The sequence below is a fragment of the Mycteria americana genome, chromosome 12, assembly GCF_035582795.1.
Source record: "Mycteria americana isolate JAX WOST 10 ecotype Jacksonville Zoo and Gardens chromosome 12, USCA_MyAme_1.0, whole genome shotgun sequence".
NCBI lineage: Eukaryota > Metazoa > Chordata > Aves > Ciconiiformes > Ciconiidae > Mycteria > Mycteria americana.
Genome location: NC_134376.1, coordinates 4,623,004 through 4,638,807, shown reverse-complemented (window position 1 = coordinate 4,638,807; position 15,804 = coordinate 4,623,004). Strand labels below are relative to the sequence as shown.

Below are 15,804 nucleotides of genomic sequence, written 5' to 3'. Positions count from 1 at the left end.
GAGCGTGTTCCCATGCGCACCGCTCATTTAAAAAGGGTGCAGCAAAGGCAGTGAGCTGGAGGAGAAAGCCGACAGCTCCAGAGCAGGAGGTTTCAGGGATGCAACGCTGAGGACAAAGATGGCAGAGTCACAAAAAGATGGCTTAGACTGTTCTGCCAGCCTGGACAAGTGGGAGACAGGCCTCCGGACAACAGTGTACGCAGGCACGAGTGCTCCATTCCCAACCGTCCCCAGCATAGCAAGGCCCTCCACATTACATTTCCCTTTCTTCCTCATCCCAACTAATTCCACTAAGCTGCATTCACACAGACACAGGAGGATGGGAATTTAAACAAGGCAGTTGGTTCTTGAGGTCATCGCCACCAGAAAGAAATTACAGGGGTCTGCCATAAGCGAGTGCCATCTTTGGCTCTGCTCTCCACTAAAGCTTTAGGGCTAAGCTCTAAGTAACAATCAAATCTAAATAAATAGGCTCAAGGAAAAGCATACGGAGAACAGCAATAAGAACGGCTGAGCAGAGAATGGGACGGGGCCATGGGACCTTCAAAATGTTTGCGCTGCTGTCAGGAAGCTGAATGAGACAGCAGACTTCAACAGCTGGGAAAACATGTTGCAAAACAAGGAGAATTAAGTAATTCTCCATATGCACATCCTACTCTGAGGCACTTTGGACAAGATCAATTTCTCTAACCAGAACAATTTTTTTTTTCTTCCATGTTGCACACGTACCCTGCCAGTGACAAATTTTGATACAGCTTAAGCCCAAAACCGCAGCGCATCTGGAGTCGGGCAGGGCAGCTCCGGGCAGCAATGGGCCAGCTTCTAGCATAGAAGTAATGGGCCCTGTGGTATGTGTTGGATGACATCCTTGGAAGGCTATGTCATCCTGAACACATCCCCTGCTGCTGGGTACTTGATTACACAAACATTTCCCCTTGCACCCTATAAAACATTTTTAACTGGATCATAGGTGGCTGGGGCTGCCTTGTTACCTACCTCTGAATCACAAGCAGCTGTGTGCCCCATTACCGCACCAGGTACAGAGATCACAGGCATTGCAGTATGCCCCTTAGCTCCTTCTGTAACTTTAAGTCTTGTTCATCATGCGACAATTTACTTCAGCAAGGCCACTCGCGTCAAAGCTGCTGCAAACCATACAACGTGACTTACGCTTATTAACATAGGTTGTGGATGCAGTGTTAGCACCCTGCTAAGAGAAGCCATGTTCAGACACAGCTTGCTAGGCAGAAGTCTGTACAAGCTTAAACCTGTCTCGTTTCCAACAGAAAATGAAGGTTAAAAGCAGCTGGGTGCATCTGTTCCTAGCCAGCACCTTGAAATCAATCCTGAGACATTCTAGCAGCTTAAAAAGAAGTCCCCTAAAACACCACGTCTTGGTCCTGCAAATTAAAAGTACACACAAGGATTGCTGTGGCCAGAGAGCCTAACCCGAAGACAAAAAGGCCAAAGAGCGGAGATTTTATCCATCTGACAGAGGCACATCAATACTCGTTTTTTCAGCGTGGCAGTTCAGACGCCCAGCAGGCAAACCCACTCCCCAAACAGCCTCCTTAACAGCACGCACAAGAGGGGCAGCTGCCCAGTCCGAGGGCAATGCAATTCAGCACCGTGCAACCACACGCCATCACCTCTTCGCGTCCAGCCAGCACCGAGGCAGACAACAACTCTGTACAAGAAAGTAACAAAAATTTTAAGCTATGCAAAGGTGCTTAAAGGAAAAGTCTTGGAAATGCAAGTGTCTGCAAGGCCTGGCTATGAATTGAGCGTTGAGGGTTTCCAGCTCTCCGGCACCGGAGGGACGGCACTGCTCCGTGCATGCATTATTTCCATGGCAACGGCAGCTTTCACCTCCCCATCTCTTCGCTGGCTGAAAGCCCTGCAGTGCTTTGTGCTGAGACTGCAAAGAGGGGAGACCATCTCCCCCACCCGCAACACGGCGCTGGGGATAGCAGCAAGCAGCCCGGGAACAAAAGCCTTGTCTTCACCAACAATATGGGGTCTTGGGAGGAGGGAGGCAGAGCAGAAAGGATGGACTTCCTTTTCTGGTGGGAAACAGTACTTCCCCCAACGTGCAAAAGTGCACGCTCACTTCCCAGTGCTGCACAAGTCAACAAGCAACATGTGCCGCTCCTAGTTTTACCAGAATTGCCAGCTTTGGTTTGCTCTGTCAGAGCACAGGGAGGAGAAACACGCATCATTAGAGATGAGAAATTCAAGCGCTGCTTCCACGCAGGGATCCCTGCGTAGAATAAGATGGAGGTTGACCGAGCAGGCTGGCAAATCCTCCTGCTGCTGGGAAGCCTGGCTCCATGCGCGGTCAGCGATCGGTTACAGAGCAAAAATCTCAAAACTCAAACCAGTCTGAGCAAAAGCTGCCTCTCCCCCAGCACCAGCTCAGACTGCACACACAGAACGCACCCATAGGGTGGATTGGGCAATGTTTTTCCTCGGCTAATTAAGCTTCTCCTCCACCCTGCAGTTCATGATATTAAGATTCAAGCTCTGGCCACCTAACTAGCAGCCAAACTTCACGCCACACAGCTGGAGCCACGGTGGCCCTGGCAGATGGTGCAGGCTCATCTGCATGCTCTCCATGCAGCCGTTCAGTCACAGAAGGCGACCGGCAGCTCTGCCCGTTGCTGAGGTTACAATTAGCCACATTTTGGTCCCTGCAAGGTGCAAATGACTGGAACTACAGGTGAGATGCATAAGCAGTGACCTGGGTATGCCTAGAGCTGCTCTTATTATTGAGCCCAACATACATATATATATACAGCCAAAATGAAGGCTTCCAGCTGGTTCCCATCACTTACTTTACACTACATCCATAGCTGGCCCAAATACGAATCAGCCTCTCTGCAAGATTTAAAGGAAAGCCTGGGAGTATCAACATGAACTCTCAAAGCAAGACAAAGGATCCAGGTGATGGAGCACAGAAATACAACAGGACCACTATCTGGTCCTCCTCTACACGCCCTTGAAGAGCCTTGAGGTTTCAGGAGAGGCACATTTTGACCTTTCCCTTTCCACACTTCCTCTCGCTGTAGCTTCAGCTGTGCAAATGCAGTCCTTCCAGGCAGAGAGGGACTCCTTCCAGCATCAGTCATCACCACCACAGAGTCTGCCAGAGGCACTGCTAGCAAAGCCAATGCATCCTCTCCAACCTCTGTACAGTTCCCTAGACTAGCCCTTTCCTCCCTAAGGGCAACAGTTTCCTGCAAGCAAGAGCATTAACCAAAATTCTTCATTCTGGAGAGAGAGAAGGTAGTCAGAATATGAAGAACCACTGCAGTTGCTGCTGTGAGACAACACCACATCCTGCTACCTGAATTCCTCACCCTCAACTTCAAATCCTAAAGTCGTTTAAGACTTCTAAGAAGAGCACAAAGCTACTCAGCAGATTTTCAGCTAATGAATCAACACAAGCTGTCCAGGAAACCAGAAATCCAGCCCACTGGAATGCTGCAACCCCAGGGAGGGGGGACAGGCAGTACGCTAGGAAGGAAATGAAACAGCAAACCAGAAGGAAAGGGACATTTCAGCACTGACCCCTCTTACCACAGTTACTGTACCACATTACACATTTTAGGAAAAAAACGACTTCAATTCATTTTGCACGTTGAAGCGTTCATGTTCTTCAAGCCTGAATTTTGTTCTGTGGTGCTGACATATGTACATTTTGAAAACAACTCTGGGTTGGGGGGGAAAAAAAAATTTTTTTTTTTATTTAAACGTGAATCAACATTGCCACCTAGTGCCTAGCAAACCTCCTTGCTCATGACACTTCGATGATCCATCAGAATCACATTTCTTTCCCAAATGCTAGAGGCGGGTGTTAGCAAAACATATCTGGAGATCAGCAATCTAAAATGGAATCGTGCATCTTTCACAAGCAGCCTTCCCCTGCCAGTGAGTTCAATTTTCACTACAGAATGCAAAGTTCACTGCTGGCAACTTTAATTTCTCCAGACAACAGAATTTGACTTCCTATTACTTTCTCAATACAGGCAAATGGTGGTATCGCATCAATACAAGAACTCAAAGCTATGGCAGCAACATGCATAAGGTTAATGCCCTCAAGAGGAATTTCAGTTATTAGCAGAAATCTCTGCTGGGGGACAGGCAGTTCCCTGAACATTGCATGAGAATTCACTGTTGTGGCTAAAGTTATGCAAGACGCCTTGTAGCTTCAGTGCTAGACACTGATACTGAACTGGCCTCGGCTCACTGGCACCAGATAAGTGGGGTTCTGCATACATTCAGGAGACTGGGAAACACATTTCTATGCTTCTGTTTTTCCCCCGAACAGATGGTGCAGAAGCAGCAGCAAGCTTTCCCCACTCCATCCCCCCATTGGGCCTGACGATTCTCCCGTTATGGCTATTAGCAAACTTTGAGAGAAGCACAAAGATCTTCTGCCCTTTGAATGGACACATTTCAGTGAGCTCTTCAAGTTTTTTGTCATTTCAAACTGAATCTGTATTCAGGCAACAGCATAAAAGAAAAATGCAGATGCTAATTCTCTTAAGGATAGCACGTAAGGTCGTTTCAGCTCATTCTCCAGAAGTTTCATTAGATAAAGGATTACAGTTTGGTTTTATACCTTCTAAACACCCAGCTCCCTGTTCACCTAAACCAGTTCTGTATATGCAACGCAGCAGCCTAAGGCATCTAGAAGCTTTTTTAGCCAACACCTTCCTAGGAAAGAAAGGAATATTGTTCTCATCTATCCACCCACACAATTTTATAGAATACCAGTAGGATCCAGCAAATACTTCGACTGCTGCCCCATGCAGCCACATTAGATATTCATTCACCTGCTACCAAGTGGTGTGAGTTGTCCTCCCAGCTCTCCTGCCCAACACTCCAGAAGAGACCAAATGGCAAAGTATCCCCCAATTACCTTTCTGCAGCGGGGATTAGGGCAGCTGAACCGCTTCACATCGCTGTCCAGTAGAGCTGGGAAGTTACAGAACGGACACCTGCAGCCCAAAATAAGATGCCATTAATGCAGAGTGCCAAACATATCTTTGCTGAAAGCGGATTTAGTCAAATAGCTACATGGTAGTTAATAAGGCTGCCAACCAAACACTTGCTGCCAGGATGTGCTGACTACCGCCTTTTTGCTCATATTTCTTCAATCACTTCCCTGTTTGCAATCAAAATATTATATGCTCAGCACTGCTTTTGACCATGTAATTTAGAGGATCAGCACAGAGCTGGCAAGCACATCTTGGGGGAGACAAGCCTATTGAATTTTAATCTTCTCCTAGTCAAAGGCAGACCAACCTGAATAAAAACAGACCTGGGAAGGCAGAAGCCTGAATTTATAATACAGCTCTCTGAAAGCTACCTATCTCATAGCCAGCACACATTTAGGGGTTTCAGGGAACAATTTTCTACAACAGTAAGTGCAGTCTGCATCCTCTGCTGGACACCTACCTGACAAGCTCATCTGCACAGGCAGCAGCCACCTCCTCCTCAGCTTTCCGCTCATAGTATTTACAGAGGATGTTCTCTGGAAGCACTTTCTCCAGCTCGCTGGTGGGGAATGAACATGTGCAACTGCCTTCCATGCAGCTGAGCTCTGACTAGGGTTGGAAGGAGAGAGCTCAGGTTCAGTACGATGCTGGCGACAGACAAGAACTCAGTACCCAGAACATTTCCAAATAAACCAGCACAGAGCCTTGCTTAGAGAGAATAGAGCTTAAGTCAGCAGATGACTGCCAGAGAACAGGTTTGCTATGGAAAGAACACGAGCAGTTAAACAGATCAGGCCTCAGACAAACACTGGGCGTGAAGATGCTGTTGATAGCTGGGATCACAGTTCACTCACTCCACGTCCACTGTGACCACAGAGCGGCCTGTTATTACCGTACATTCTCTGCTGAGAACTAGCACTCTGCTCACGAACAGCGTGTTGCATTCTTGTCAATACAGTCATAAAAAATACAGCTGCCAGTTTATATGTTTACATGAAATATAGATCCCTGAGTACAAAAGCATCCCACAATTTGATCATCATATCTCAAGGCAAAGCAGCATGCACACCTCAGAGCAGGTTAATAACTCGTTTATAGCTCAGCTAAGTACCAGGATAATTGTTAGCTAAATTGGAGTCTAAGAAGGTTAGTAGTATCACCGAGGAACCAACCCCCAAATTAAGTTGGGATCACAGTGATATTATGAAGGACAAACACTCTTAGCTAGGAGGAGACTGGCCAAGTCAGATAAGATTGTGTTCTCTGGGCAGATACCATTGGTTTATTAGGTAGAAAATAAAAACCAGAGGAGTGCAAGTTATTGTTGTTATTATGAATGCTGTAGAAAGTTTTCCTAGTAATCCAAGTTCCTAAGCACAGAGCACAAAAGATGGAGGTTAGCAAAACTGAAATCCTATTCAGCAAAGATCCTATTGTGAAGTTGTTGGCTTCACTTGATGGTGAGACTCACTTGTTGGATTTGGATTTCAGGACACAATTCCATTCAAATGTTTCCTGGGAAGTGCAGTTACATCTGATTTAAGCAACAACACTATGCAAACAGCGATGTGATCTCCCAGTAGCAATTTACCCATTTTCCCCTCATGCAGTTGGGAAATTCTTACCTTCCCAGAGCCAAAGACTGCCTCCTGAGCATATTTAATTAGGCACTCCTTGCAGAACAAGTGACCATCTGCACACTGAGTTAGTTCTTCAAATGCAAACTCCCCGTAACAACAGCGGCACTCTATCATCTGACCATCCTGCAGCCATAAACAGAGGTATTAGCATCATCAAAACATCGACAGCTATAGCAACATACAGGCACATACAACTGCAAGCCATAAACAATGCCAGCATTAATTCTAAAAAAGAGCAACAGTTATACACTGTTCCATTAGATAGCCTATTTGGTGGTCAAAGCTCACTAAGCACAACCAGAAACTCAGTTTTAAGTAACTTAATATCTACATGTCCTGCTTGACAGGTTCCAAAAAGCTATGGAACGCATGGTGTTTTAATAATTCTTAGCTCACAGGCAGAGAAGCATCTTGGGTTTGGGAAGCTGCAGTCGCAGGGAAGCAGCAGAGAGTACGTACCATTCATATGGGGAAAACCAAGCTTCAGATCTGTTGCCCTCTAAAGGAACATTTACCCACCTGCCTGGAGAGACCTTGTCTCAGCCTCTTTACTGCAGAAGCTTGCCACTGTTACAGAGTAAGTATGCCCACTTCTTCAAAGGTCCAACATCTCCAAAGTTGTAAGAAAAATGGGCATTGAGAACAAAAAGGTAATCCACAGCTGCTGAACTGATCTCTAACTTTTCTCTCTTTGTTTAAAGGGAAAGACCTGATTTTCAATTTTTTAGAGTCCTTTCTGCAAATGAGAAAGGTCTTTCCACTGGCAGAACTCCAACAGCAGCAAATCTGTTTTAAACAGACATAATGGTGGTAGCAAGAGCAAACCTGGTACTATTCTATTGCAATGTTTGTTCTGGCCAGTAAAGATACAAGCAGCAGCTGACTGAATTACTACAGATCATTACATGCATCAATACTGTCTTGCTGGACTCGGCTCTTGTCTACCTTTTCTAAAAGCCAGCCAACACACACTATGCAGGTTTTGCCAGCTCAGCAAAAGCAGCACAGTGCAAATGCAGCTTCAGAAAAGCTCCATTCCAGAAGCCAAAAGAGTCTGTGAAGTAGTAAGTGCAAAACAATGTTTATGCATAAGCTGAACTCAGGAGACCACATTGTAGATACTGACCTTCTGATACTGCTCCTCATTCATCTGCAGAGCAAGGAGAAAGTCTGCATGCTGTAAGAGAGACATATGCATCTGTATTTATAGAATAGATAAAGCAATTTTCCAGCCTCTACACTCTTTTACATTATCTCAGGACTTACAAACCACCATAAAAGGCTCACTGTCTGCTTACAACATCACGCGGCCCATCCTTCCAATCCATTAAGCTATTTATGATTCAGCTAAAACAGATGGGAGAAGCAAAGGCAGCAAGAACAAAGAACAGAATTCTGTATTATGGAGGGCTGCTGGTTCAGGTTTCCATGGGCAGAGATGATCTCACCCAACGGGCCCCTCCAGAGAAAGCCCCAAGGAACATTAGCCTTGTGTTTAAAAGGAGACGCTATCCATCTGCCTAAGAGACAAGGATCTTTAAGAAGCTACTTTAGAAAGGACTGTAGGTGCAGAGCTGTGAATTCAGTCTTCCCTCAGACTACGAGGGGAAGACAACACACCAGCGAGCGCTGCAGGGTTCTGCTTGAAAATACACAGTCCTCAGCACAGGACAAGACGTTCTGGAGACACAGGACTGCCAACTGGTGGAAGGCAGAGTGAGTGGACACACTGCCTTGGGCCTGGCCATTATTCACCACCAACACTGAGCTGCAATTACAAGCCCTAAAGAAGCAGAGAAGCCTGCTAACAATTAGAGAAAATAATTAATTAGTAGAGCTTTTACTACTTTGTAGCAAAAAAAAGGCCAGAACAGTGTTGTATCATGGACTATACATTGACATTAGCAGATGTATGGAAGGTTTTCAACAGCAAAAGTAGCAGCTATATATTTAAGTAAATATGAGACACTGTGCTTGGTTTTTTCCTCCATGTGCTGGTTTTGGCTGGGGTAGAGTTAATTTTCTCCATAGCAGCTAGTATGAGACTACGTTTTGGATTTGTGCAGAAAACAGTGTTGATAACACAGGGATGTTTTCGTTCCTGCTGAGCAGTGCTTACACAGAGTCAAGGCCTTTGCTGCTCCTCACCCCACCCCACCAGCGAGGAGGCTGGGGGGCACAAGGAGTTGGGAGGGGGCACAGCTGGGACAGCTGACCCCAACTGACCAAACGGATATCCCACACCATATGGCCTCATGCTCAGTATATAAAGCTGGGGAAGAAGGAGGAAGGGAGGGACAGAGTGATGGCATTTGTCTTCCCAAGTCACCATTACACGGGATGGAGCCCTGCTTTCCTGGAGATGGCTGAACACCTGCCTGCCCATGGGAAGGAGTGAAGGAATTCCTTGTTTTGCCCTACTTGTGTGCGTGGCTTTTGCTTTACCTATTAAACTTTCTTTATCTCAACCCATGAGTTTTCTCACTTTTACTCCTCTGATTCTCTCTCCCATCCCACCAGGGGGGAGTGAGCGAGCGGCTGGGTGGCACTTAGTTGCTGGCTGGGGTTAAACCACTACACTCCAAAACAGTTACACAGGAAGAGTCATACACGTTAACAGGTAGTAAAGGGGCAAAGGTAGTTATTCAACATGTTGCTCAGCATTTGAATTTCTCTAAGAGGCAGATTTCCATGTTTAGGGCCAAGACCTCTATAGTAGTTGAAGTCATTCGCACCACGAGATCAAAGCAGCTCCTACCACTCACCTCTGCCATCTCTTTAACTTTCTGCTCATAGAATTCCTGCTCCAGTAGCACTGGTGGGAGAAGAGAGAGCTTGTCATAGGATCTCCAGTGCCGTCTCTTATTCTCCAGGAAGAACATGCGCTTCTCAATTTTCACATCTCCTAAAGCAGAGTTAAAGGCACAATGACATGGGATGGAGCATCCAGAACTAAGCTTAAATGTCTCTCCCTCCATACACCGCTAGCTGCTTAACTTCAGCATCTCGAACAGCACTGTACCAAGCAGAGGTACTAATGAAGAATATCTCCAAAACAGATACCAGACAGTGACAGAAACATAGCTGTTTTGGGATCACATCCCTCTTCAACAACAGTACTTTCTGCTGCAAGCCAGTTCTGCTTAAAATAACCATGCAGAGAGCGCGATACATACGGCTTGGAATTTACCTTGCTCAAATTTGAAGTCTATATATGAATACTGATTCATTTCTTTCCTCCTTTTTCGTTTCCCACTGGTTTCAGGAGACAGCTCCTGCCATTTTTTTATGGCATCTGAAAAGGCCTAAAACACAACATACAGACTTAAATACCTGGAATAAAGCAGAAGCACATACTTCACCCTGAAGCACAGCACAAACATGTGCATAAGTGACCCAAAACCAGAAAGCCCAACACCCCATATAGAGGCAAGTATACCTCTTTCCTTTGCTCAACTTGTTGCTTTATGTACTCATAAAACAATCATTCCATAAAAACAACAGTTGAACGATGCTTCACAACACCTCAGCTATTAACTCTAATACAGCTGGTGCCCACTCTGATGCAACAGAGCTGGTTTAGCTTTTTTTTGTTCTTGGGTTTGTTTTTTTATTAAAAAAAAAAACGAAGCTCAAGTACTCAGTGATCAATCAAGTGAGTGAAGAGACATGGAGTTTTTGTTTTAGTTAAGTCCTGGAATAGTGGAGAAAGAAGCTCAAACAAGAGGAGCATGTCAGAGGAGTAGATCCAAGTCAAAAGCTTGAAGCCACATTTACATTCAGTTTGTTGATACTTAAAACAAGTTTCTTCACAGCTCCATTACAGTGAAACTCTTTGAGTAATACAGGGCTCATTCCCCAAGTCATAATAAGAAGAAACAGGACAGTGAGACTTGGGCTTCTTTTCAATTACATGCAGTCAGTTAACTAATAGCAGCAGTTAAATGTTTTAAGATTCAGCTAAATGTCTAGGCTTTATTGGCAATTATACTGCACTTCAGCAGCAACATACAGGAACACTCCTCAGTTTAATGCATCACCTACAATCAACTAGCTGGTGTTTCCCCAGTTCTCCTATTAGAGAAAAGTAAAAACTTCCTGCAGCATTCTGTCTGGCCAATAAATTTTTTTAAGTCTCTACTAAATGGATTAATACTCCTTAAAAGGAACATTATGAAAAAACCATAACCACATGCTAGCAGATGGTACAGTATGGCAAAAGACATTGCACTGCTCTCCACAGACATGGGAGATAACCCTAGGAAAGAAAACAGAGTTGAACCGGAGAACCTTTCGTGTGATTGCATAGTGTCCCTTGAGTTCATGTAGTGCCCACTTAATATCTTGGCTGCTCAGCATTTTGAAGTCTGCCATAAGGAGGTCAGCTGCCTGAATAAAGCACCGCTGATCAAGTGGGGCAAGTTTGGAAAAGTCGAAGTAGTCCACTTTAGGCACCTAAGGAGAAAATGTGAAAGATATAAAAAGGCTGCTGTAAATACACACAAAAACACCCCAAACCACTCTTTCAGTGATCAGGACCTTCTACAAGACCACCCAAAATTCAGGTTACATGGCACCCAGTCCTGAGCACCTATCTAACCATCAGCTTAGAGCACAACATGGGTGTGAAGCCTACTGCTCTATGCACTTGTGTGGGTAACCTGCCCTGAGCTGTACCACGCTGCAGCTCTGCTCCTAGCAGGACGCACGCCACATAGTTTAAAGCAACCATATCCTGGGCTGCATCACAAGAAGCGTGGCCAGCAGGTCAAGGGAGGTGATTCTGCCCCTCTACTCTGCTCTGGCGAGACCCCATCTGCAGTACTGCGTCCAGCTCTGGAGCCCTCAGCACAAGAAGGACATGGAGCTGTTGGAGCGGGTCCAGAGGAGGGCCACGAAAATGATCCAAGGGCTGGAGCACCTCTCCTACAAAGACAGGCTGAGAGTTGGGGTTGTTCAGCCTGGAGAAGAGAAGGCTGTGGGGAGACCTTATAGCAGCCTTCCAGTACTTAAAGGGGGCCTACAGGAAAGACGGGGACAGACTTTTTAGCAAGGCCTGTTGTGACAGGACAAGGAGCAATGGTTTTAAACTAAGGGAGGGCAGATTTAGAGTGCATTTAAGACAGAATTTTTTTACAATGAGGGTGGTGAGGCACTGGAGCAGGTTGCCCAGAGAGGTAGTGGAGGCCTCATCCCTGGAAACATTCAAGGTCAGGTTGGATGGGGCTCTGAGCAACCTGATCTAGTTGAAGATGTCCCTGCTCTTGCAGGGGGGTTGGACCAGATGACCTGTAAAGGTCCCTTCCAACCCAAACTATTCTATGATTCTATGAAAGCCGTTGTGCATGGCTGCAGAAGACAGCGAGGAGAGGATACACTTAGGTTACTATGAAGGGTGAACAACTTTATTGGCTTGAGGTTGAGAGATGCTTCCAAGAGTAGAAAGAGGTATTTGACATTACTTTCTCTCAGGCCACACACAGATATTTTAACATACTCAAAGCAGCTCAGAGGAATTTTTGTCAAATGGACTTAAAATAAATCAAGAAACTGTAGGGACATTCACAGTTAGGAAGCTGAAAGGCAATGTCTAAAGGCCACACAGGAATCCTGAAGGCCAAGTCTACCTCACGTGACAGAATGACCAAGGAATTCTTGTATCAGTTCTCAAAATGAACACTTCAGATGGGGTGGCTGACAGGCAGGCAGGGCAGAGGGTGTCGCTGAAGGCAAGAGCAGATATGGTGCAGCTACCTAACAGCAAAACAGGAAAGTCTTGAAGTTATCTTGCAAGCAACTAAGTATTGCTATTTAACGTCATCTTAAATGCACCCAGAGGCCTCCTGTAACATATAGCTCAACCAGGTACTCTACAAATACACATGAACAGAACCAGACATCCCAAGATCTGCTCAGGTTGAACAGATTGGATGGGAAGCATGCTGTAGATGAGGATATTCGCACTTGCCTTTGTCTCATCTTGGCTGGCAAGCAGACTGCTGCTGGGATTTAAAACCACTCTGCCTTCCTTCTTTGGGTAATCTGGATTTTCCAGAAGAAAGTTACAGAGTCTGAAAAGATAAATATAGTTACTTTAGGGTTTGGGAGCTCAGGTTCATTCCTTGCTTGTCCAATTTTTAGTACCTTATAATTAAGAGACTGGGCAGGCAAGTCACAACCTGCCCTGTAAGAACCAAGGGAGGTCTCAGACTAGAGCAAACAAAGTAAATGACTGAGAATTAAGTAAAGAATGATCGGCTGTATGAGACAAATAGATTTGTCTTTCAACAATTATATTTACATAAGAGAAGCTTGTACAGGTGACCTACTAACCAGCCTGTATCTCTCCATGCCAGAGGTGAACAATCAGGCTTACTTCCCCACTCATACCCATGGGTAAAACCATGCAAAGTGATGCCTCCTTTGAGCACGTGTCAAACCCTGCACGACTAAGAGTCAAGGTGTACTAGCTTTCCGCTGCTCTGGAATTAACATTATGAAGACCATACAGGAAAGAACAGTCACAGCATTAGCAGCATTAATAGAAATCTAGCAAATGCATCTATTGGAAAAGCATACGAACCCCTACAAAACCTGCGAAAGGTTGATGTCTTCCTCGACAGAAGTTTACAGATTCAAATTTTAACTAAAGCCTCCAGTCTCTATCTACTTTAATGTTAGAGCAGACGCAGAAACAAGTTTAAACTGTATTTGCATACATATGTACTCTGAACACAGGTTTCATTGTAAAAAAGCTTGAAATCACACCAGCATTGTCCAATTCACACTAAAAACTGGTCTAGTGAGAACAGCATTTAGAAAATAATCACTAAAAATTGCTGAAAAAAATGCATACTAGCCTGTAGGACCTCAGCATAACTGAGGTCCTATCACAAACAATCATAACTTTGTCAGGTAAATTTAGTTTAACTGAGTATTTCAGCTTAGAAAATACTCTAGCAAGTAGTTTCAGAATACCCCATTGCCAGAGGATCCACAAATACTTCAGAAGCCCTTTTGAAAGGGAAGCTTGCTGTAGGCTGTCTGAATCAGACTTTCACAGCTTATTCTCAACCACCACTAACCAGCTGTGATACCTAGGTCAAGTAACAGAAGCTGTTCCTCAGTTTCCCCAGCTGTAGAATAATATCCTCCTGAAAGGAGCTAGGATAAGCAATTAACATTTGTAAAACTTTGAATGAGAAAGGTGCTAGGTTGCAGCAAAGACATAATTGCAGCTAATTTACATTCCTGATGTCAGAAATCAGTCCCTAATTAAGCAATCTGAACTGGCTTGAAGCATTAACCCACTATCAAGGCATGATTACTTTAGCCCTGCTTTCACATTCAAAGCAGAGGCATTTCTTTTTGTTTAATCAGGTATTGACATATTGAGCCAGAAGCTTTTGACAGAGTGTGAATGCTTCTGCACACAAAAGCTGAATAGATGATACCCTGCTAAGAGGAGCTCCCACATCTTATCTTTCACATCAATTGAAAGTTTTAAGATACTCATTTTGGAAAACAACAAAATATCTTGGCACTGAGCATTTAATAGCTTCCAGCCCTCCCCCCCCCCATCCCTTTTGTAAAAGATAACTGTTTTAATCCAACAAAACAGAAACTTCAAGGAGCTCAAATCACTGCAGCTCAAACGCAAGGGTTTCAGCCGGGGCACAGTCAGAATACATTTGAACTATTCTGCATGTTGCCATTTCAATGCTCAGGATTTTCAGAGATGTTAACCTTCAGTGTCTGACAATTAGTTAAGTGGGTCCCAGCACGCAATGCACGCACACTTGCAGCACTGTTCATTAATATCTGCACCACAGGATACAGAGCCAGTTAAAAGCCTCATCCCTGCCCAAACCCAGCCACTCTTATTTATTATATTTCAAGCCTGATTCAGCTTGACATACCATGGAGATCAAAGAGACCCTGCCAGCAAGGCTGACCAGTGCTTTGACCCATTTGTTCTCATACAAAAGATGCAGTGACAACTCAAAAGATAGTTTGGTTAAAGGAATAAAAATATGGAGAAGAAATCTTTATCATCCAGTAAGTGGGTAACGCACCGCTGAGCAGACACTGTAGATGGCCTACAGGGAAGCCTGTAAGCACCTTTTCTTCTCACTGGGTCTGTGGCACACAATAGGAGAGAAGAGATTTCAGGAGCAAAAAGGGAAGGAACGCATTAAGACTGATAGAAGCCAATACTGGGATTTAATTCTATCAGGCTTTGCTAAATCCCCACAGGACACAATAACGAGTTTTTTCACACAATCTGTGAGAGGGTCCTGCAGCCAGATGCCTAACTTCAACAGCCCGATCGCCCCGAGGAATGGCCCTACCCATCTTCTACACTCCCAACGCAACCATCCACACCGAGGTGCAGGCACCTGAAAGCTTCTCTCATGCTGACCACACCACCGCTGCAGGGGAAGCACTTTCAAAAGATAAGAAAGAAGTTACAGTCTGATTACTTTCTAACCAAGAAGCCCTACTTTGGAGACATGACTTCACAACACAGGCAAAGGCAGCAGAATAGGAAATCTGGGCCCAAAGGATGGGATCATCCTTAGTTCCTTGACAGTTAACTTATTTATGGTCCAATAACTAATTCTAAGCCTCACACTCTTGAACACTGCTTAATTAGTGCCCTAGTTAACTGGAAAGGGCATCGGATTCCAGTGAATACTCTGGCAACCAACACCTATTCCTCATTCTTGTATCACATAACTAGTTTCAACATGTTTGAGATAGCAGTGACAGCTGCAGAGAGAGGAAGAGAGAGGGGTCACCTAGCATCAGACACAAGTCACAAGTGATTTACTTCAAACCATTCTCCCCTCTGTGTTGCTGGTGACACCACACACAATCCTTCGCTCTTCAACTGTGCAAGCTTTACCCAAAAGAGTAGGGAGATTCTTCTGAGAAACTTCTCAATAAGGTTAATGGGTTTTTTTTTTTAAACTTTTGATTCTAACATGACCCCCAGAGATATCGAGCATGATGAACACTAAGGTATTCTTCATCTAGAATCAATGCTACAGCCCTTAAATGCATTTGCTCTATTCTACCTGCAAAAAGTGATGCGAGAGAACTCAAACAGTACCACTGCTACTTGATTAAGTAAAGGGGATAAAAGCCAACATCATGAC

General features: G+C 44.8%; 1 protein-coding gene across 4 annotated transcripts in view; it reads right to left on the bottom strand.

The window, feature by feature from the left end:
* Positions 1–15,804, bottom strand: part of RNF216 (ring finger protein 216) — an 84,959-nt gene that overhangs the window by 47,007 nt on the left and 22,148 nt on the right. For all 4 annotated transcript variants that reach the window (XM_075515626.1, XM_075515627.1, XM_075515628.1 and 1 more), the window contains 8 exons: positions 12,612–12,714; positions 10,934–11,098; positions 9,834–9,948; positions 9,409–9,548; positions 7,770–7,820; positions 6,629–6,766; positions 5,464–5,612; positions 4,925–5,003 (listed from right to left, as the gene is read on the bottom strand). In XM_075515626.1, coding sequence (XP_075371741.1) covers positions 4,925–5,003; positions 5,464–5,612; positions 6,629–6,766; positions 7,770–7,820; positions 9,409–9,548; positions 9,834–9,948; positions 10,934–11,098; positions 12,612–12,714 — 940 coding nt within the window. The remainder of the gene's footprint in view (positions 1–4,924; positions 5,004–5,463; positions 5,613–6,628; positions 6,767–7,769; positions 7,821–9,408; positions 9,549–9,833; positions 9,949–10,933; positions 11,099–12,611; positions 12,715–15,804) is intronic.